The sequence below is a fragment of the Felis catus genome, chromosome E3 (assembly GCF_018350175.1).
Source record: "Felis catus isolate Fca126 chromosome E3, F.catus_Fca126_mat1.0, whole genome shotgun sequence".
In the NCBI taxonomy this organism is placed as follows: domain Eukaryota; kingdom Metazoa; phylum Chordata; class Mammalia; order Carnivora; family Felidae; genus Felis; species Felis catus.
Window position 1 is genome coordinate 17487862 of NC_058383.1, and position 22696 is coordinate 17510557.

General features: G+C 53.6%; 1 protein-coding gene across 7 annotated transcripts; it reads right to left on the reverse strand.

The window, feature by feature from the left end:
• Nucleotides 1-74: 74 nt before the first annotated feature.
• Nucleotides 75-22480, reverse strand: FBXL19 (F-box and leucine rich repeat protein 19). 7 transcript variants are annotated; one of them, XM_045048035.1, is made up of 11 exons: nt 22186-22480; nt 19379-19579; nt 17835-17978; nt 17645-17731; nt 17333-17566; nt 16794-16826; nt 15043-15554; nt 8003-8166; nt 7750-7911; nt 1900-2118; nt 75-1800 (listed from the first exon to the last, which is right to left on the reverse strand). In XM_045048035.1, exons 1-11 carry the CDS (start codon nt 22225-22227, stop codon nt 1622-1624), a joined length of 1977 nt encoding a protein of 658 aa, XP_044903970.1. In that variant the 5' UTR covers nt 22228-22480; the 3' UTR covers nt 75-1621. The 7 variants fall into 7 exon arrangements, with proteins under 7 accessions (XP_044903970.1, XP_044903967.1, XP_044903971.1 ...); XM_045048032.1 differs by having other exon boundaries at nt 16665-16826; XM_045048036.1 differs by having other exon boundaries at nt 17333-17551; nt 22186-22478.
• Between the last annotated feature and the right edge of the window lie 216 nt (nt 22481-22696).

Below are 22696 nucleotides of genomic sequence, written 5' to 3' on the forward strand. Positions count from 1 at the left end.
CATGAGCATTCCAGTCAGGCCAGCTCTACCCCCCCACCCCAACGCCGAAGAGACACACACGAACGCAGCAGCACTGGCTGGAAGATTTTGAGTTTTATAGCAAACCGTATTGTACAGACCCGGGGCCCAGGGGCCCAGCCCGGCTGGGACCCCCATTTGCCCCCGCCGGGCTGCCTCCTCCCCCTCCCCAAGCGGTCCCATTATCAAGCCTTTCGCCATACCCAGAACCCCCTCCCCTCCGGCCTTTGGTCCGCCCAGTCCCTCCCCCCACCCTCGCACCTCCCTGTTACCTGAGGTATGTGGATAGATCCCCCCTCCCCTACATGGTACAACCCGGCTGCCCCGGGAGGCCGGGGCTGAGGGGCGGGACCTGGCCCCAACTCCTCCCCCTGCCTCCTCAAACCCCGCCCCCATCCTGGAGGGGGGCAGGGGAGGGCCAAGAGTCTGTTACTAAGTTCCCATGGCAACTAAGAGGGGCCATTTCCAGCCTTAGCACTGGCTTTGGGAGGTGTCCATTGGCTGCTATTTCCATGGCAACCAGGAGTGGCAGTTCCCTGGGCAAATGGGATACAAGTTTCCATGACGATGAAAGAGAGGGAAGAGCCAGGCTGGAGGAGTCCCATCTTTCCCATCATTGGGCTGGCACCCCACCCCCTCCCCCACCCCCGGTCAGGAGGGTGGAGCTGCTCAATACAGTAAAGCATGAGAGCCTGGGGGTGGCGCAGTCCAAGCAGGGTGCCCACTGGTCCAGTCTCAGTCTCAGTCCAAGCGGATCAGTCCCCTCACTCTGGCTCCCCCAGGTCCGAGGTTCCCCCGGTTCAAGTAACACTTCAGTACAGATGAATGTTCAAGTATTGTGTGGGGAGGCAGGCAGGGGGCTGGGGTACCCCTCACCACTCCCCTGGGCCGCGCTGAACCCCGCGGGCCCCCACTCCTCGCAATAGCTGCCATTGTCAGTGACGTTCAAGGAGTCAGGGCTTGTGGGGGAAGGAACTGAAATCTGGGGAGGGAGTTAGGAGAGGGGTGTGACCCCCTGAGGGGGTACTACTGCCCCCACACCTGCTCTTTGCCCCCACCCCTCGCTCAGCCCTGGCTTTCCCCTGTTTCCCCGATTCCCCCCCACCTCTGACATGTGGATCCCCAATTACTCCTCTGGTTTCCCTTTTTGGCCCCCCCCACCCCCCAACTCCAAGTATCTGGTCTTTGTTCCCTGAACCCTTGGTGGTCTGCTTTCTGTCCCCCCTCCCCCAGCCCATCCTCCACCTCCCCCAGCCCCCTGGCTCCCAGTATCCTGTGTGCAGATACCCTTTCCCCGATTTCCCTCCCTCAAACTTGCACCTTACCCCCCTCCCACCATCCCTTTGGCTCAGCAACCCCCAGTACCTCTGACCCACTCCCCCCAGGGGATGGACAATGAAGCAGGTGGAAGGGAGAGGGGATGGGAAGGAGAGACCCCCAGAGATATCAGTGCAGGGGGCAGAAAGGGGGGGAGGCTGGCTCGAGTCCCTGGGCAGGAATCCCAAGTCATGAGGTGGGTAACCTGGCCTCCTGGCAGGGATAAAATGAAGGCCCGAGGTCCAGGCTCCTGATGAGTCCTGGGGGAGGGTGGGGGGGCACCCAACTAGCTGTCCTTGAGAAGTAGCTTCTCCTCTGGGCAGCGGAAGGGGCCAGGGGGCCCAGCGGCTGCCAGCCGGGCACAAGCTTCAGGTGAGAGCTGGCGGCAGGAGCGCAGGTCTAGGCGGCGGAGGCGCGGGCAGCGGCGGAACAGCGGGAGGCAGTGGTCCGTGAGGCGGTGGCAACCTAGGGGTGGGGTAGAGGTAACTGAGACTAGGAAGGTGAGTAGTGGGTGGCCACCGGTCTCGGGGACAAACACACTAGCAGGATGGACAGATTGCTTACCAGCAAGATTGAGGTGCACCAGGGTCTCCCGGAGTGGGGAAGTGGGGGCTGTGAGTAGGTGGACACTGGGATCTCCGACGTGGGCGCAGTGGCTCAGGTCCAGGGCGCTCAGCTGGGGTGCGTGGCGCAGGAGGAGCCGCAGGGAGGCATCTGTCAGCTCCAGGCCCGCCAGGCGCAGCTCTGCTACTCCCTGCAGCCGCCCACGGCTCTCTGTTTGCCCTGGGCAGGCAGGTGAGAGATCAGCACTCCTGGCCGCTCCTGTGCCCAAACCTAGGCATCTAGCCTACCTGTGTCTCCAAACCTATTCCTCACCGATCCGTAAACTGCTTCCGAGATAAGAGAGCCTCCACCTGCACCACCTGCTCTTCTCCCAAACACCCACACAACCTGACCTCATCTAATCTGTTCACTGCTCACATCACCTCCCTAGTGAGACCCTCCATGATTACTCCATTTGACTCGGTAACATTCCACATACTCCTCCCCTTTCCCTGCATTATTTTTTCCCCTTTTCTAACATGTGACATCTTTTTTTCTCTCCTCCCACTAGAATGTAAGTTCCACCAAGGCAAGAGTTTGTGTCTTGTTCTTGCTCTGTCCCTAACAATTGGGACATAGGTGCTCAATATATATTCACTCATCCAACAAATGCCATCCCCAATGGAACTGCCATCCCAGGCTCCCCTCCTACTTCCCTCTCCTTCCATTAGTAACATCATCAGCTGAATCCCTTTTTCTCCATTCCCCAGACACCCCTCTGGGGTAACACCACTCCTGCCTGAACTCCTGCCACAGCCTCCTCACCCAGTCCAGTCTCTCCTCTCCTTCCTCACATCCAAAGAGAGCTGTTCTCAAATACAGGCTCCTCTACCAAAAACCCTGAAGGCACCTCCTTGGTTACAACATTCCAGTTCCTATTAGGTCTCATCCCTGTCTCAGTTCCTAACTCCACGCCTGTGCTCCCAAACACCTGGGCCAAATTCCATAGGTGACCCTGCTCTGAGACTCTGCCTGTGGACACCGAAGTTCAATCCTATGCCTGGCTGGTGTCCCAGGCTTTTAGGTCTGAGCTTAGAGGCCTCTTCTTCATCTCCAGGGTAGAAGAACTCATGCCCCTCATCTCTACACCCAAAGCATGTGGCTTGCTTTTCTTTTATTGTATCTACCACATTCCTGCATTACTTTTTTTTGCTTTTTAAACTAAGTGCCTAGGGTACACTAGCCATCATTAATTGAGCACTCAGTGTGGGCCAGGCACCAGCTAAGGTGGGCTAAGTGGCAGCCTGCCCCAAGGCCAGTGACTCTTCTGCGTCCCCTGGAGGGCTGCCTAGAATGGTTGCTGGCCTGCCACCAGAATTTAGATAGTAGGGCCTCAGAGTTTCTATTTTATTATTATTATTATTATTTTTATTTTTATTTAAAAAAAAAATTTTTTTTAATGTTTATTTATTTTTGAAGGAGAGAGAGAGACAGAGTGTGAGCAGGGGAGGGGAAGAGAGAGAGGGAGACACAGAATCGGAAGCAGGCTCCAGGCTCCGAGCCATCAGCACAGAGCCCGACGTGGGGCTGGAACTCACAAACCGCGAGATCGTGACCTGAGCCGAAGTCGGACGCTTAACCGACTGAGCCACCCAGGCGCCCCTCTATTTTATTATTATTATTAAATGTTTTTATTTTTGAGAGAGAGAGCGTGAGTGGAGGAGGGGCAGAGAGAGAGAAGGGGACAGAGGATCTGAAGTGGGCTCTGTGCTGACAGCAGAGAGCCCGATGCAGGGCTGAAACTCATGAACAGTGAGATCACCGCCTGAGCCGAAATCAGACACTTAACCGACTGAGCCACCCAGGCACCCCTAGAGTTTATTTTTCTAACAAGTTTTCTAGTAGTGTTGATGCTGCTGGTCTGGACTGCACTGTAAGAACCACAGCTGTGGGAGACTGTGACTATCACTCCTGCTTACAGATGAGAACTTTGAGGTTAAAATCATTAAGCAATCTGTCGGAAGTCACATGACTCTGAAGTAACAGAGTAGGACAACAGACCACATACCACAACACTATCTGCCTCCCAGGCACCGGCCTAGCCCACAGATAAACTAAATCAGATGTCGCAAACTTATGAAACTCGCCTTCACAAGTGTTTTATGGAGTCTGCACAGTGCTAAACATTTTCTTCTTTTTCTTTTAAGTTTATTTATTTTGAGCGAGCAAGAGCAGGGGAGGAGCAAAGAGAGGGGGAGAGAGAATCCCAAGCAGGCTCTGCATGGTCAGCACAGAGCCCAATGCAGGGTTTGAACACACAAACTGCGAGATCATGACCTAAGCTGAAATCAAGAGTAGGATGCTTAAACGACTGAGCCACCCAGGTGCCCCAGTGCTAAAAATTTTCTTAAATTAATGACTAATGCTACAAAAAGGACATTTCCATAAAGAAATTTAGATAGAGCTTTTCCTTCAAAAATTATAAGATCTGGCACCACTGGGCTATCTTTTTCACCTGAAAATGATTAGCTGGGAGCTGGGTTGCAAGATGCTATTCCCTAAAGTCATTCACCAAGCCCAACCCTTCTGCCAGGCCACCTTTGTGGACACTCGACTTGGCAAACTGGATTCTACCTCGTTTTTTCCTTTAAGGAGTAGAGAGCCTAGAAAGGGGATACACCTACAGATGCCTTCAATCTCGGGCCACAGCTAAAAGCCATTAGGAGGAAGCAGAGGAAAGAGAGGTCACTCCTGGCTTCTGCAGGGGAAGTAGGCATCTACAAGGATTTCACTGAGGTGGCAGCATTTCAGCTGGGCTTTCAAGGATTTAAACATGCAGAGAAGTGAGAGAAGAACACGCCAGGCAGAGAACAGTGGGACGAAAGCAAGGAAATAGAAGAACTTGAAATTTTGCTTCAGGAATGCTGCACAGAGCCAGGGAGCCAAGATAAGAAAGGTGGGTGTAGAGGCGCCTGGGTGGCTTAGTCGGTTAAGCGTCCGACTTCAGCTCAGGTCATGATCTCGCAGTTTGTGAGTTCGAGCCCTGCGTCGGGCTCTGTGCTGACAGCTCAGAGCCTGGAGCCTGCTTTGGATTCTGTGTCTCCCCCTCTCTCTGCCCCTTCCCTGCTCATGCTCTGTGTCTCTCTGTCTCTCAATAATAAATAAATGTCAAAAAGAAAAAATTTATAAAAAAAAAAAAAGAAAGAAAGAAAGGTGGGTGTAACAGGTCTTAAGGACCTGGAAGGTTCATCCTTGGAAGCTCCTCAGGTAGTTCAGGCAGGAGGAGCTGGGGTCAGTGTGCCAGCCAAACAGCACTTTCTCACTTCATGGACTAAACAGTTCCCAATGCCCACCCTCACCCCCACTTTCCTGATTCAGTCTAATGCTGGTAAGAGTGGGCAACAGGGAATTTCTCTGGGCTAACTCTGCCTGTGTGCCTTGCAGTAGTCACTCAGTCCCTCTGGGCCTCTGGTGGCTTGTCCAGATAGTAAGAGACTTCTAGATGTTTGTCTACCCCCTTCCAAGACTGCTGTGAAGGGGAATGGGGTGGGGAGAAAGGTGCTGAAAAGTGAGCTGTGAAAGCAAAGGGCTAGAGTGAGCACAGCCCCTGCCCTCCTGGAGCTTAAGAGAAGAAATGGGTTTTCATCAAATCACTTCACAACTATGTAATGATAGCTGGGAGTGGATGCTCTCAAAGCTCTAAATTTTTTTTTTTTAATGTTTATTTATTTTTGAGAGAGACAGAGAGAGAGAGAGAGAGCGAGCGAGCGCGGGGGAAGGGAGGGAGACACAGAATCCAAAGCAGGCTCAGGCTCTGAGTTGTCAGCAAGAGCCTGATGCGGAGCTCAAACTCACAAGCCATGAAAACATGACCTGAGCCAAAGTCAGATGCCCAACCAACTGAGCCACCCAGGGCCCCTCTGCTCTCAAAGCTCTAAAGGAACTCTGATCTTAGTGCACAGTGCGGGGCGGGGTGGGGGGTGGCACAGATCTTGGAGGGCTTCCAGGAGGAAGTGGCACTTATGCTGAAGCCTGAAGGATGACTAGGTGTTAATTAGACAAAGGAGGATACAGCATTCTAGACAAAGAAGACTGGGCAAAGGTCCTGGGGCTGGAGGGGCTGAAATGCAGGGATAGTATTGTGTCAGTGGGAGCCAGACCATGCCATGCCTTAGCGACAAAGTATTAGTCTTTATCCAGAGAGTACCAAGGGGCTATGAGAAATAATTTAGAGCACAGGGCAGACATGGACAGATTTGCCCTTCTGGATTGTTCCCCTGGCATCAGTGTGGAGAACAGACTAGCGGGGGCCAGAGAAGCTGTTGTTAGCATCACATCTCCTGGCTAGACAAGGAAGCTCCGGGCCTCAGTGCTCCTAACCCACACCTCTGTTGTGACCAGCCTCTGTTCATCTGACCAGCCTCAGCTCCCAGCACCCCCCTCTGTCAGTATGGGCCTCATGCCCTAAGAAACTGTTTATTCCTGCTTCACACTCCCTGGGACAACCCTGTCCCTTTCAGGACCCAGTTCAAATAGCACCAACTCAGGGAGGAATTCTCTCACTGCTCCCCACCCCTGCCCTGACCATAGCCACTACCATTATCACACCATAACTTTCCATTTCTGATTCTCTCTCTTCTGCATTACTAGGGTTCCACCAGCGTAGGGAATGGGACCAACTCAGTTTGAGATCTCCAGGGCCCTACACAGGGCCAGGGCCAGAGTATGTGTTCAATAACAAAAGCTGACTTTACCTGGCAGGTACCTGGCCTGACTCAGATGATACCACCAGCCCTATGCAACCTTCCAAGTCATTTGGCTCCCTCTTTCTGCTCCATCCTCTCAGGAAAACCCTTATCCTTTTATTACAGGGCAAGGGGGCATAAGGGCCAAATCTACTGCTCAGCCATATATTTACTGGTCCACACATGAATTTTAAAAGAATGTTAGGGACATTCTTTTAGGTGGCTCAGTTGACTGAGCATCGGACTTCACCTCAGCTCATGATCTCAGAGTTTGTGAATTTGAGCCCTGCATTGGGCCAACGGCTGTCAGCACACAACCCGCTTCACATCCTCTGTTCCCCTCTGCCCCTCCCCTGCTCACACACACACACTCTTTCTCTCTCTCTCTCTCAAAAATAAACATTTAAAAATATATAAAATAAGCAAAAGAATGTTAAATTAACTGCCATCATTTAAAATCAAGGATATTTCAGGGCACCTGGATGGCTCAATCAGTTAAGTGCCCAACTCTTGATTTCAGTTCAGGTCATCATGATATCATCATGATATCAGGTCATGATATCACGGTTTGTGGGTTCAAGCCCCAAGTCAGGCTCCCTGCTAACAGCCTGCTTGGGATTCTCCCTCTCCCTCTGTCCTCCCCCCCAAGTAAACAGACATTTAAAAAATAAAATAAAATCATGGATATCTCATAGAAAAATCCATTTCTGGCTCTTTGGGCCTGCATTCTTCCCTGGCAATTGCCGCTGCTCCCTTTGGAGGCTCTCCAATAGTGCCCACCACACCCAGTGACTTCACTCATATCTGCCATCAGCCATGCCCCTGGCTTCTTCCAGAATTCTTACATCATCCTCCTGTTTTATACCGTGTTTCATCACATAACCATCTCCCCTCTAGAGGGCAGGGGCTACTTCCTCTTCATCCCTGTTCCCTTACAGCTCCTATCACACGGTGGAACGCACAGCAGGTGAACAATGGCCAAGTAAGGCCTTCTAATCAAACTTATGCTTGTCCTTTCTTCAAATCTTTTAACATCCAGCATGAGTTGGAAGAGACCTTGGAGGCCTCATACCCACTCCCTCCCCTTGCCCAACCCCTTCTGCAAATGAGCCAACAGGGGCCACACCTGGTTTGGTGTCTGGTGGAGGCAGCAGCAGCTCACGCAGCTGGGAGTCTTTAACATCCTCAATCCAGCGAAGGTCCAGGAGCCGCAGGGCCGGCAGTGGGGCTGAGCCCAGGGCAGAGACGGAGAGCCAGGAGCAGCCAGAGAGCACCAGCTCCTGCAGGCCTGGGGGGTTGGAGGGAAGGTCAGGAAGCTGATGCTCCATCCCAGGACCGTCTCCCTCTTCACTCTGTCCTACCTTGCCATCCAACCCTACCTTGCAGTCGGTTCAGAAGCCACATGAGCTGCTTCTTGGAGACACCTGTCCAGCTGAGGTCCAGGGCTCGGGGCTGGCGACGAACCACACCACTGAGCATGGGCGGGGTCAGTGACTTTCGCCGGCTCAGGTCCATTCGAGGCCACAGACGCTTGTCATAGCACCTATAAGCCACAAGAGGGAGACAGAGCTCTCAGCTCTCAGGGAGCCCACAAAACTCCCTACTTAAGGGTCCACCACAGACAGCTCTGTCCTGGCTGGCCCACAAAGACAGCAGGGGGTGGCAGGAAGCTCCCCTCCTCAGGACAAGAGCACTGGGTTTGGGGTTCTATTTCATCACCTACTGGATGTGAGACCCCAAGCAAGTCCATTCCTCTCCCTGAGCCTCAGATGCTCCCTTTATAAAATGAGGATAATGATCCAAACTCAGCCCCACAGTGCTTCTGTATGTTTTTAGGCATTACAGCTTATAAAGCATTTTAGCAAAGACACAAACACCCTACATGGTGTATTTAATGTAACACCATAGGGATCTGTCAGCAGCCCTTACCCACCTCCACCCCCACCCCACCTTGGACTTCTGGAGTTCTCCCTGGCTAAGTTATGATGACTCATGGGAATTTCCCATATCCTTTATTAATCTCTGCCTTTGAGCCACATCTGCCCCATTCTGATGGCCAACTGCCTGAGGCTTGACCTACAACCCTGTTCTCTTTGATCATTGTGTCTCTTCAACTAGAATGGAGGCTCTACAAGGGCAGGTCTGGCTTTTCTCCTTTGGTAGGGCCAGTACCCAGCACTGTGCCAGGTGCACCCAGGTGATCTGTTGCACATTTGTTGAATGAAGGAATGGTGCAAAGCCAGTGTGAATTCCCTGAAGCTTCCACCGGGCCCTCCCCCACAACACATTTCATCTCAGCTTTTCATTTATTCACTTAATCAGTGTTTATGGAAGGCCTGGTAGGGCCCAGGATTCAGTTTCAAATCCTGATTTGAATTTGAATTCCTGATCCCAGCATTTCTGAGAGCCTTGACTAGTCCAACATGCAGCAAAACCAGAGAAGGGCTTCCCAAACTTATTTTACCAGGAACCCTTCCGGTGTTCTCCCCAGGTCACCTATAAACACTTTGTGGCACACTAAAGTTCCTTGAGACTTAGTTAGAAAACTCTCTTCCAGTTTTCAGAGGCATGTCAGGAAATTCTCACTGGGCTAGATGGACTGTGTCAGAAGCAGCAGGCGTGGGAAGGGCCCAGGAGGCTGTGTCTTCCCTGCCTCCCACCCCTCATACTGAAGGGCTTTCCCTGCAAGAAGCCCTGAGCTGGGGCAGTGGTTCCCAATTCCGGTTATTTGCTATCCCCTTCTGTGCAGAACATGGATTTATCTTTAAATTGATCCCCACTTCGCACTTAAAGGCAGTATTATTTCATATACATATGTTAACCTTAGAAACATGTACAATAAAAACAGACCAGGGCTATTAAGTTCTAGGCAGGTGTTGCTGTGGCTTTAAGCTACCACCTGAAGACTATTTTTGTTAAACAGGGAGATAAGTATTGAGAAGTGTTAAAGACACAATAGCACCCAATGGAGAGACTTCCTTTTCAAAACTAACAGAAGGATTAAGCCATGCTTTTGTGCCACTTGAAACTGCCAGCGCCCTGTATGACATTTTAGGGAATACTGGGGGCACAGACACTGAAGGCTTCAATCCAAACAACTCCACTCCCGCCTGCTGCTTCCTACCACTTCCCCCCCTCTTCTGGCATTCTAGCCTCTACTTCTCCTGGTTCCTTCCACTCAACCAATAAACATTTGCAAATCTCTCCGATTATAAAACAGAAAAGGAAAAAAACCCAACCTATCCTCAACGCAGCTTCTGCCCCTAGGTCCTGCCCTTTTTCTTTTTCTACTCAGTGAAATCCTGCCCACTCCAACCCAGTCTTGAATCTCAGCTCAACTGCCACTATCATCTTGAAGCCCTCCTGGATCTTCCACAGCTAGAAGGGAACCCTTCTCCCTGGAGGCACACATGGGCCCCCCAGTTGTTTCCGTATCCCACTTCACGATAGCCAGGCCAAACGACCTGCCTGCCTATTGACATACAATGCTGCCTGGAGCCAACATAGATTGGTACGTGTTGTGCTTCTGCCAGAAATGCCAACCAACCCAGAGCTTTCAACACACAGCTCCAGTGCCTCCTCTCCCAGGAAGTCTCCCAGGACTTTTCTGGGATTGAACTAACTGGTCCCTTTACTCTTGAATGACCAGGACACTGGGTTTAAACCTAAGAACGGCAGCCAAGAATCACCGATTGCCCTACTGATCCTAAGCGCCCAGCCTCCACTGGGCTATCAGAAAATGGGGGAAACACGGCCAGTCCATGGTAACTGAAGCAGCAAAGGATATAATAAGGGTCAATGAGAGGACTGGACAAGGAGCCTCCCAGGGAGACAGCCTGATTTGAGACTTTAAGAAGACAGCAGTTATTCTAGTGAGGGGAGGAAAGTGGGTGTTATGTTCCAGATGGGGAAGAACCAGTGTCCAGGCCTAGGACACAGAGAGAAAACAGAGCACTCTGAGAAACTCAGGCAGCAGGAACAAAGGGCAATTCATCAGCTCACCATAATGAGGAAGGTGAGGATGATGCCTATGGTACTAACAACTAGTGTTTACTGAGAGTTTACTGTGTGCCAGGTACTTGTCTATAGATAAGGCATTTAACCTCACAACAACAGCCCTAGGAGGTAAATATTGTTATTATCATCTCCTTTTTAAGAGTTAAGGCAAAGAGATTAAGAAACTTGTTCAAGATCCCAGAGTTACCAAGTGGCAGCAAAGCCAGGCTTTAAACCAAGCTGGTCTGGATTGAGAGCCTGAGCTGTGACTGGTTTAGAGGCCGGGGGAAGACCTCAGAGGAGGCCCAGGGGAGGCCCACCGTGTCAAGGCAGGCTGGAATGCCAGGCTGGACTGTCATGCCCACGAGAGCCTAGAGGTAAAGTGTGTGAGCTCGATAGGAATTTGAATCCCAGCTCTGCCAGCTCCATGCTTTGAGTCACCCTCTCTGGGCCTCCATTCTCCAAACCATAAGAGAGTAAAGGCGGTACTTCAAAGGTTTGCTGCAAAGATGAAGGCAGACCGTACGGGGGAAGTGTGGGAAATACTTCGTGCCGTCGGTGAGGTACTGTACATGTCCAAACGTCCAACAGAATTGTGGGAGTCTGTTGTGAGGGCAGCAGGGAGCCATGGATATGTTCTTTCTAAGCTGGGGAAGGACGCCTAAGGTGAGAGGCAAGAAGAACTCTTAAGAGGCACCACATACGCTCATCTAGGGGTGTCAGGGCTTGATGTGTGAGTTCCCTAACCCGTTCACTTCTTCCTAGACCCCGGCCACCCTGACTGAGTCAGCACCCCATTAAGCCCACCTCCCAAATCTGAAATTCTAGTTCTAAACCTCTGTCTTGCAGAGGCCCTTTGGGGATGCAGATTTACCAGCCCAAACTGGTTCTTCCCTCTCAGCAATCTGGACTCCCTGATGCCACCACTGTCCTCCTACCCACCCATCTCCAGGCCTTTATTCCCAGCCCCCAACTGGTCCTGACCCTGTGTTCTAGTCCCTTCCTTGCCACCCTCTCTGCCCATGTCCTCCAAAGTTCCAACCCTCTTCCCTGTGACTCAACAACTCCACCATACTTCCTCTGGCTGCCCCCTCCCCTCGCTCTTGGTACACTGACTTCGCCTCCCAGTGCCAAAAGATAAAAGCCACCAGACAGGAAAGCCTACAACTTCCTGCTCTCCCACCTACAAATTCCTCTCTAGCTCCACCCTCACTACTTCTTTCCACACACTATCCTGATTTCCTCACTTCCATTCATTCATTCACCCATTCAACAAGTACTATCTTAGGGGCGCCTGGGTAGCCGAGTCGTTTAAGCATGCTACTCTTGATTTCAGCTCAGGTCATGATCTTGCGGTTCACGGGTTTGAGCCCCGCATCAGGCTCTCAGCTCAGAGCCTGGAGCCTGCTTTGGATTCTGTGTCTCCCTCTCTCTCTGTCCCTCCCCCACTCACGCTCTGTCTCTCTCAAAAATAAACATTAAAAAAAAAAGCAAAAAAACAAGTACTGTCTTAGAACCTACTGTATGCCAGATACCATATTAGAAACTAGGGACACAGAAGCAAACAGATTAAGTCCTTCCCTTGGAGCTGACATCTTTGATTCCATGCGACCTGGCTTTGGTCCCCCTAACTCTTTGTAGCACAGCCAAGGATACCAAGGCCTCTCATAGCAAATCCAATTGCCATTTCTGGTTCTCGGTCTCTTACCACCTCTCGCCAACATCCTACACTTTATCATTTACTCCTTCCTCAATCTCTCTTCTTCAGGATACCACCACCATCTCCTCCATGTCTCTGGCTGCTCTTTGTCTAATTCACAAATACTAACATTCCGTCTTCTGTCCTCTTTCTGGAAGCTGCCACCTATAGGATGAAAACTTCCAAACTTGGATCTTTCTCTCAAACATCAGACCTGTACATCCATCTGCTGTCTTGCTAGCTCCTGACTGGACCACAGAAGTTTTGGGCCAAATTATGTCAGAGCTGAGCACTTTGCTTTCCTTGGAACCTGCTCCTCCTCTGGTATTCCTGAGCTTAGGGAATGGCACTGTTGCCCACCCAGAAACTTGTGGGCCAGAAACTCAGCTAAGAGTCACCCTGCTGCTCTCATAGCCATTTAGTCACTGAGTGCAAGCCATTCTGCTTCTTAAAAAGTTCTCAGCCCAAGTGCCTCCTCTCTTGCCAGCACTGGTGGTATAGTGGTGAGCACAGCCGTCTTCCAAGTCCCTCCTCTCTACCCCTCCTGCCCCTACTTCTGTGCCCGGGCCTGACCGAGCCTCCTGACTGGTCCCACTGTACCTCTGCTCCGCCCTACCTTCGACCTTATCAAAAGCCACCATTTTATATAGTGTTTAGTGCCTTTCAGGTAGTGTGCTAAGTGCTTTGCAAGGACCACTTCATTTAATCCCCACAAGGTAAGAGTATGAACCCTAGACTAAAGATGAGAAAACAGGCCATGAAAGGTATCGCTATCCACCCCTGGCCATACATCCAGAAGTGCAGAAGTCCCAGTGGATGACACCCACGAAGGCCAGACTCCAGGACCCCAGCTAGAAATCACTGTGCAGTCCAGCCTCTCTGCTTCATCCACTTCCGGTCGCAAGTCTCTCCTTGAGGCAGAAATCAAGTCCTCTTCAATTCTGGACCCCACGTGCCCAGCACAGAGTTGGCTTTGAGGAGGCCTCAGCAAACATTTCCTCAATCACTACACAAGCTGGGGTGATGATCCCCAGTAATTGCTCTATTTGCTTCTATGTTGCGGGTTGACTGGGAACTCTTCAAGGGCACAGACCTGTGTTCTGAGGATATAAAGTCTGTGCTTCCAGTCAATATTTGCAACTGAGTGAATAATAACCATTACAGTTAAGGCATGGAGTAGTTTCTATTTCCTAGGTAGCATCCTCAATTCTTTAAGTATATTAGTGTACAAAGGCACTACGAAGTAAATGCTTTGGTTCTCCTGTCTTCACAGATGAAAAAAAAAACTGTGGCACAGAGAAGTTAAGAAACTTAACTTCTAAATTAAGCCCAGCAGCATCAGCTTATCAGAGAAAGAATACGATGCAACCATAGGCAATTTGCTTCCAGAGCCTGTACTCCCATCTTCTTAGCTCTACAGCCTCCACAGGGACCAGAGGCATGAACTAATGCCCCAGAGTCTAAAGGAAAAGGACTGAAGTTTGAGTTCAGCCACGAACTTGCGCTGTGACTTCAGGTGTCCCTCATTCCTTCACAGGGCTGCTATTACGAGGAACAAGTCAGCCAACAATTTGCCAAGTGCCCAAAACAATGCCTGGTCTACAGTAAGTGCCTGGGAAAGAGCCTGAATGTTCTCATTTAATGAATTATTTCTCGGGCACCTATACTGCCCTTGTCCCATGGTGGGGACATACAGATAAAACAGACAAAGTACCATGCCAACAAGGGACATGAACATGAAAATGAATCATTGAGTGAAAACTGATCAGCAGGCAAAAGACCTCTATGTGCTCTGTAGAGGGAACAGAGTACGGTGGGAGTTTGATGGGGTTGGGGGAGGATTTTGTCAGGGGCAGGATCAAAGAGGAAGACCAGGGGCTTGGGAGGATGACCGACATTTCTGAACAAACAAGGTTGAGAAAGCAGTGGGGAGATGAGGGGAGGATAGGCAAAGCTGGTGGTGGCTACGGGGCAGAAAGAAATTACCAAGGGAGCCAGGGGCCTCAAGAATGGCTGCCTCTGGGGTGCCTGGGTGGCGCAGTCGGTTAAGCGTCCGACTTCAGCCAGGTCACGATCTCGCGGTCTGTGAGTTCGAGCCCCGCGTCAGGCTCTGGGCTGATGGCTCAGAACCTGGAGCCTCCTTCCGATTCTGTGTCTCCTTCTCTCTCTGCCCCTCCCCCATTCATGCTCTGTCTCTCTCTGTCTCAAAAATAAATAAATGTTAAAAAAAAAAATTAAAAAAAAAAAAAAAAAGAATGGCTGCCTCTGAGAGGGCAGGGGCCACCTCAGCAAAGACCTTTCTTCTTTGTAAATAGGACCTATAATGAGACTGTCCTCAGAAAAAAGACTGCGTGAAAAACAAGTCAGGTGACGCATGTCCAGCAGTCAGCACTATGCTTAGCACATACTGAACATTCGTAAATGATAGTTATTAAAAGAAAAGATTCTGGAGCCACAGGGCCTGGGTTCAAATTCCTAGCTCTACTATGTCCCCTCCATGACCTTGACCTCAGCTTCATCTATAAAAGGGAATAATAGTACCCACCTCACAAAGTTGTTATGAGAGTTCAACGAGCTCACAAATGGAAAGCAGCCTGCATACAGCAAATACAAAAGTATCAGACTAAAATGTGCACAGATTACAGACCAGGAGCCAAAGAGATCACAACCTGCTGTTGCAGGTCACAAAGCAAGTGAGAACCCAGGCCTGTCCAGGTCACTCACCAGCGGCTCCAAGTCCGGCAGACTCGCATGCAAATGCACAGCTCTCGGGGCCCGAGGTGCTGGAAGACACGAAGCCAGGCGGCACGGGGCAGGGGGTGGTCGGATCCAGCAGCCAAAGGCAGCGTGTCGGGCTCAGGGCTTCGAGGTGGGGGCCGTACCACGTGCCTCTCCAGCTGTGGGGGCCGGGGCGGTGGGGCGGGGCCCAGGGGCCAGCTGAGGAGGGGCCCCCCACTGCCAGGGCGCACAGCCCGCCGCCCCCCGCGGTTCTCCTTCTCGCCCGAGCTGCCCCGGGCTGGCCGTCGCCCATTCCGGGCCTCGCCAGGGGCCTCATCCTCACTCAGCGATGTGCCTGAAGAGTCGGAGTCAGAATCTGAGTCTGAGGAGGACGAGGAGGTGTCAGGCACCCGCTCCAGCAGCTGGCACATGCGCTTGAAACGTTCTAGCTTCTCCCTCTGTGGCGATGGGGACGGCACTGCCGGGCCCTCAGCAGAGGCCAAAGGCGGCTTTGGTTTCTGCAAGGAGATAGGGGGAGGCTGTTCTAGGGCCTGGGGTGCACTGTCCCACCTCCCTGCCCCTGAGGAGTCAGCAGGGGATGAGCAGCCCAAGAGACAGTCCCGAGTTCCAGTCGTGGCTATGCCCCCGAACGATGTGAAGCCTCAGCCACACCATGTCCCTCTGGACCTTGGTCTCCTTATCTGTCACATGAAGGCATTGATTCAAAGAATTAAAAGCCCTATGGGTTTCAACAGCTTATGAGTTTCCAAACGCAGTGAAATATGGAGAACAATTAGAGATGTAGTTTTGTGTATCAGCCTGGCTATCGAACTCTCTGTGGCCTTTGGAAACCCCTGGCTCATCACCTGCAACACAGAATGCTGGACTAGATGATTCCAAGTATCTGTTCAAGGATGTGAGAGTGACAGAGCATCTCACGCTAACTCAACATACTCTCACAGTGCTTGCATGGAATGGCAACCTGGGCCACTCTTCTTAGACATGAGGAGACGGACGCTCTGAGAGACTAAGTGACTAGCCCAGATTATAAAATGACAAATGGCAAAAGCAGGATTTGAACACAATCAGGCAGACCCTTGCATTTGTGTGTCAGGGCAAAGTGACACCTGAAGTTCAGCCTTGCTGTGTGACCCTGGGCAAGTCTTTTAACCTTTCTGGGCCTCCTTTTCCACAACCCTAGGTACATTTCACAGTTCACAAAACTCATTTACTTTCATTAGATGTAAACAGTTCTGTGAGATAGGTGGGTAGGGTAGGCAGTATCATCTCCTTCACACATGAGGAAACCAAGGTTCAGAACAGCTGACAAGTTGCCAAGACCACACAGGGAGTCAGTGGGCAGGGATCTGAACTCAGTTCTTTTTCCCTTTAAGATGTGGAAAGATGATGCAAATGGATCAGATGACACCCCAAGGGTTCTTGGAAAGTTCGGAAGCCTGGCCCCAACCCACCTCTCCCCCTCCACTCTTCCCAGGGGTCCAGATGCCCATTGTGGCCAAATGGGGCAGGGGCAGACAAGGTGAGCAGGAAGGGACAGATCTCTGTCTCCAGGGTGGAGGGTGGGGCAAGGAAAGGTGGGAGGGGGAGGGAGGAGGTCCCCGGCACACCTCCCAGTTCTCGGGAGGGAGCCCAGGGTGGCAGGACGAGAAAGCCTGGCTTGGATTCAGAACCCTGGGGGGCAGAAGGCCGGGGCCGCCTGGGTCCGATCCTCGGAGGAGGCAGGCATCTCCACCCACCTTCTTCAGGTGCCTCTCTCGGCCTCCTTTCACCTACCAGAGTAAGAGGGAAATATGGGGAAAGGGAAAGACCCCATTAGCCCCTCATTGTCCACAAAGCTAAGATCCATGCTCTCTTCTTAAACTACAAATCCCAGAAGCCCCCATCTCAGGAAGAACTCTGAGCATGCTCACCTCCCCAACAGTCTCTTGGCTCACTGAGCATGCTCTCATCTTCTCTTTCTTCCCCCTCAGGCCCTTCCCAGCCCCTCCTTCTTCCTCTGTAGCAGCTAAATTGAGCAGGCTCTCTCCCTCCTACCTGAAGCACCCTGAGCTCCCAAAGCTTCCCTGCCCAGTACAAGTTGCACCTCACCTGTACCTCTCTTCCCCACTGAGCATGCTCCATCCTCCTCCCAATACCTCCTGAACTACATCTCCCAAAAACCCCTTGGGGAACCCACAGAGCACAGCGTCCCAGGCCCACCCTCCCCAACAAGGAACAAGACTACTGCTCCCAGAATCCTTTGTGCTAGACCTAGTGAGCATGCTCCCTGGCTCACCTTTTTCCTTGGGGTGGGGGGCTCATTCCCTGCCTCCCTCTCCTTTCTTTTGGGGGGCCCAGGCACGTCCTCTGGGGGGGGCCCAGCAGGTAGGGGGCCCTTGCGCCTGGGTGGGGGTGGTGGAAGCGGCGGCTCCTCCGTCAGCTTCCATCCACTCCCCAGGCTGGCGCCCTCCTCGCCGTTGTCAGCCCTGCGGCGGCCTGGTCCCTCACCTGAATCCTGGGGAGATGGAAGCTGAGGGTGAGGTTCTATCCAGCTCTCCGACCCACTGCCTACCCAGAGTCCAGCACCCAGCCCAGCCCCTATCCTTACCTTGCTGGTCCGGCCTTCCTGGGTGCATCGAGGGCACTCCCAGCAGTTAGGGATCTCCGCATTGATGACACCCTCAGCCTTCCCCATCTGTAGGCAGAGGGCAGGGAGTGGATGTAGGGTGCCAGTAAACCCAGAGGCAGCATTCCCCAGGGCCATCACCTTCAGACTCCAGGGCCCCCAGGGCCATCACCTTCAGGCAGCCAGGGTGGACGATCTCATTGCAGATTGTACACTCCATGAGGCTCAAACCAAATTTCTCTTCCTCTCCCTCCACTGTGTCCTCCTTCCCAGCCTCCCCACATAAGAGGCACACAGCTGTGTGTGGGAGCACGGGCTGTTGGGGAAGAGAGGGTGTTAGGGACCCTGAAAGCAAGCAACAGGGGAGAGACCCTCCCGTCTGGGGAGCCTGGCCAATGCTGGATGAAATTCAGAACCCACGGGCCAAGAGATCAAATCCTGAATTTGTTCCTTTTTGGCAGTGTAACCTTGAACAAGTGACTTAACCTCCCTATGTCTTTGTTTCTCCATCTGTAAAATGGTGCTAAGCATTTTTCTTCTGTGGGACTATTGGAAGAATGAGATAATGCATGAGAGGCACCGGATACATAGTTGTTATCGCTGTTGGAAATGTTGCAGCTGGAGTCAGGGTCTGTGTGTGTGACCCTGAAAATTGTAGCTGGCTTTGCCGAAGAAGAGAAACCATGGGAAATATGACAATACTACCGAGAGAGAGCTGCAGAGGACGTGGCAACAGCTTGGGATGATTCTGAGTTTGCTCAATGGGCAGCCCAAGGGTTGCTCTGGAGCCTAGAATGAACCAGGTTTTGGCAAGACTCCTGGGAACACTAAAAAGTACCATGAGAAAGAGAGCAGCCCTGAGACAACTTGACTTTGGGAAGGGCAGTGGTAACACGTAGTCATCTGAGGGACGCTGAAGGTCGGGAGACAGGCCCAAGGAAAAAGTAGGTCGGGAAAGGAGAAACAGGAAAGCGAGGCAACGGTTTGGGTACAAAGGGAGAGAAGGGAGTGCTGTGGGGTAAAGAAGCAGCAAAAAGTGGCTGGAAGGAAAAGGAGGTGGTGGTCCTCCAGGAGGGGGCGCAGGATGCAGCTGGCTCCTTAAGGCTGCTGGAGAAGGGCCACATTCTGGAGCCCCAGGAAGCTTAAAGGAAAAGACTCACATTCTCCAGATACCTACTGTGTGCTGGGCCCAGTAGCAGGAACACTCACAACCATGCCACTGTTTAATCTTTACACTTGGCAAAGAAAATGTTTCACAGAAAAGACACCTTGAGGTTCAAAGTGTTTGTTCAAGGTCAAGCAAAGGGTAAGCCTGCCTCAACTTCAAGACCACTCTGGCAGGTGAGGAAGAAGCCAAAGAAGGCTAAGACCTATTCACCAGGGCTGGCTCTGGAAGTGGGCCTCTGTACACAAATCCCTCCAGGGAGGGGTACAAGACCAAGACAGGGTGAGCTCTCTATGGGTCTGTGCTTCTGAAGCTGGGAAAAGCATGAAAGCAGGCACTAGGTTAGATTCTCCTAGGTTCCCTAACATTGCCCCCAGCTTGGAGCGAAACTGGGCCTGGTGGACATTTAAACAAAATAGTGAAAAAATTCATGAATAAATAGCAACTCTACAGTACATGCCAGGAAGCCACCCCCAGAAAGGCCCTTGGGCCAGCTGGGGAAGGGTACCCAAAGCCCCAAGGGTGTTTGATGAGGTGGGGTCAGAACTCACGGCAGTGCACTGCCGGAGCAGGCACGACTGCTTCATGCGCCCGGGCCCCCCGAACTTCTTCATGTCTCGGCAGAAGTGGCAGTCCCCGCACTCAGTTCGCACACAGGCCCGGCAGCGGCGGCAGCGGGTTCGGCGTCGGCGCGCTCCGGCCCCCGGCCCCCGGCTGCTCGACGACATTGGGGGCGTCAGCAACGCCGAGGGCTATGGGTAAATGGTGGCAGGTCAGGTGAGCCCACTGAGGCCCTGGCCTGAGAAACTCTCGCAGATCCCCTCTTTCCTAGGCAACCAGAGCTTGCCCTCTTACCCAGGGAGAGACAAGGAGGTCATCCCTCCTGCAGGGGAGGTGGGTGGGGGGTGGGGGGGGAACAACACTCCCTCCACTCAAGGCCTCTCTCTCCAAAGCAGCTCACCTGGCTCCTCTGGGAGTCTGAGAACTGGCTTCCTGACCTCACTCCTCTTTCCTCTAACACTTCCTCAGTGTCCTCTTGCCTAGCCCGGAGATGAGGAAGGGACTAGGGCCTCTGCACGGACATCCCCACACCAAAGCTCCCTAGAAAGCCAGGGGCTCCTTTTCTGTGGAGTTACCTTAGAGAGGCCCCAACTCTTCCTCTTTTACCCAAATGTAATACACCCCATGCATTCTCCAACCTAAAATTTCCCAGACTTACCTCCAAAATACCCACAGATTCCTGGGTAGAAGCTCCAGACCTTTCTTCCTCCCTCCTTTCTCTCTCTCTCACACACAACTACCACCCAATCTCTCTTCCTCCAAAACCTATACATTGTCAACACATCCAATGGGATGCTTCCCTCCCCCATCCCTAAAGATTCACTCTGCTGCCCAGGGCTCTGAGACACCCCTCCCCCCAATGCTGCTTCAGAGCTCTTCCTCAGTCCAACATCTCAACTCCTCTGCTCCCCACAGAGCTCCCTCTGCCCCAAGACACCCTCCTCTTGGATCTCTCATGTCAATCTGGGCAATTTCCCAGATTCCCTGGCATTCTAGAATCCACCCTGACATCTCCACAGAACTCAGGATGGGCTCAGTCCTACATGTCTTCCCCCCCAACCCCCAAGCTTCCCAGGCTGCTTTCCATTCCTAATTGTCTAGAATCCCTTGGGCTCCCCTTCCCATGGAAACCAGATCCTCCAAGATCCCATACAGACTCAGCAGGCCTGGAGGGTCTCTTCATGGCCAGAGTCTTACCCCAGCTTCCCCCTTTCCAGGGACTTCCAGACCCATCCATGGGGGGAAGGGGCCCTCCAGTGCTCCAGGGGAGGGGCCTGGAGGGCGGCGACTGCAGGCAGGGATGGGGGTCTGCAAGGGGAAGCAGGGTCTAGGAAGGAAGGCCAGTTCCCCAGGGTTGAGAGGTAACAGGAAGGAGGGCTGGAGATGAGGAGTTTGGAGCAAAGAGAGGGCGAGGCTGGGGGCGGGGAAGGCAGAGAGAGGCCGGGCTGAGGATGAATGGGAGTGGGAGCTGCCCAGGTCTGGGGGTGAGGAGGAGCCGCATGAACCCACCTCACACGTGTCCCGGGAGCCATCTCTCCCTTCTCGGCAGCTCCCGGCGGGTCGGCGGCCATCGGCGGCGGGGGGGCCGGGCGGCGCGGGGCGCGGAACGCTCAGAACGCCGGGGTCCACGGCCCCCCGAGGGCGCTCGGCCCCTCCCTCCGGCGGAGGCCGGGACGGCGGCGAGTGGAGATGGGGGGCGCCAGGGGCGAGGCCCTCCCACGGGCTGCGGCGCGGCCCTTCCAGGGGGAGGTCCTGCTCTGGGGGGCTCAGTCCCTCAGCCCCCCCAGGCCAACGGGGGCTCCTCGGGCGCAGGGTGCTCAGCTTCTGCCCGGGCCCCACTCAGTCCGGGGTCTGAGTCACAGCTCCCCTCCCCCCACCCCACCTCTCCACAGTGCCCCCGGCCCTTTAACTGGCCCCTTCCCGGCTCCCACTGCCCAGGGGTCCAGGACCAGGCCTGGGCCCCCCCACCGTTTCCGGGGTTCAAGCCCCGCCCACCGCCGGTTCCCGGGGAGGGGGGGGTCCCTGTAACCTGCCCCCCTCCCCTGGGCCCGCCCCTAGACTGCGGCCCCCTGCCCTAGGGCTACGGGGCGAGCGGAGGGGGGTGAAGGAAGCTGCTTCGGCCCCGCCCCCCCAGCCTGCGCGCGCCCCCGCCCTCGCCCCCTCCCCCCAGCGCGCGACCCTCCGGAGATAGGGGTTTAAATAAAATTTGAATAAATCCCCTTCCTTAAGCTGGAAGGTGGAAGGAAAGGATGGAAGGGGGCAGGGAAAGGGGGAGGGGGCAATTGGGGTGCCTCAGCCCCCCTGGTCCCCCAGCCCCGCGCTGCTTCGGCCCGGGGCCCTGGCCGCCTCTCTCATCCCTCCAGAGCTCCTTCCTCCTTCCTCCTCTCTTCCCCCACCCCTCCCTCCTCCTTCCCTCCTCCTCCTCCTCCTCTTTACTCCCTCCTTCTCCCAGAGGAACCCCGCCCCCTGCCCCCTCCTTTCCCCACCACCTCCACTTTCCAGGGCGAACACGCGCAGGGCACGACGGAAATCGTAGTCCTGCGGACGCCGGTGATACCGTGGGAACAATGGGACGCTGGGGCCAGCGGGGACTACAAGCAAGATGGCGGAGGGCGTGCCAAGCCGGGAGCCGAGGATGCCGGGAGTTATAGTCCGGTTGCCCCGAGGCTCCCCGTTGCAGAGGATAGAGAAGGAGCGGGAACGATGACTACAAACAAGATGGCCTTCTCCCCCGACCCGACCTCCTTCCCAGGCACTCACACGCCCTCCGGTCCACAACCCTCCGCGTGTGTGGTACCTGACGGGAGTCGCAGTCCATCTGCTGCCTTCCCGCTGCCATTTCTACTCGTCAGGAACAATGGAAAGGTGAAAAGGAATGAGGACTACAAACAAGATGGCGGAAGAGGGGCGTACACCTGACTAGCAGTCGGTCTTATGAGGTGCGATGGGAGTAGTAGTTTTTTAGTCCTCTAGTGTGCCTTGAGAATGGCGGAACCGCGAGAATAAGGAGACTACCATAAAGATGGCAGGCTACCTGGCCTCTCCCCGTCGCCTCATTCTGCCACCTTGGGCTCCTCGCCTGCCTGTAATATCGAAATCCCCCCCCCCCCCCCCCTCCCTGTGGCGCAGAGCCTGACGGGAGTTGCAGTCTTCCCAGCTCCGCTCCATTATCTTTGGTCGAGACAATGGAAGGGGAAAGGGGCGGGGACAATCGAGAAAGATGCGGGCTGGAGGGAAGGGGAGACGGCGACCTGGGTTTTGTAGTCCGCGCACTAAGGCTGCTCCCTGTGGAAACGGGAAAAATTGAC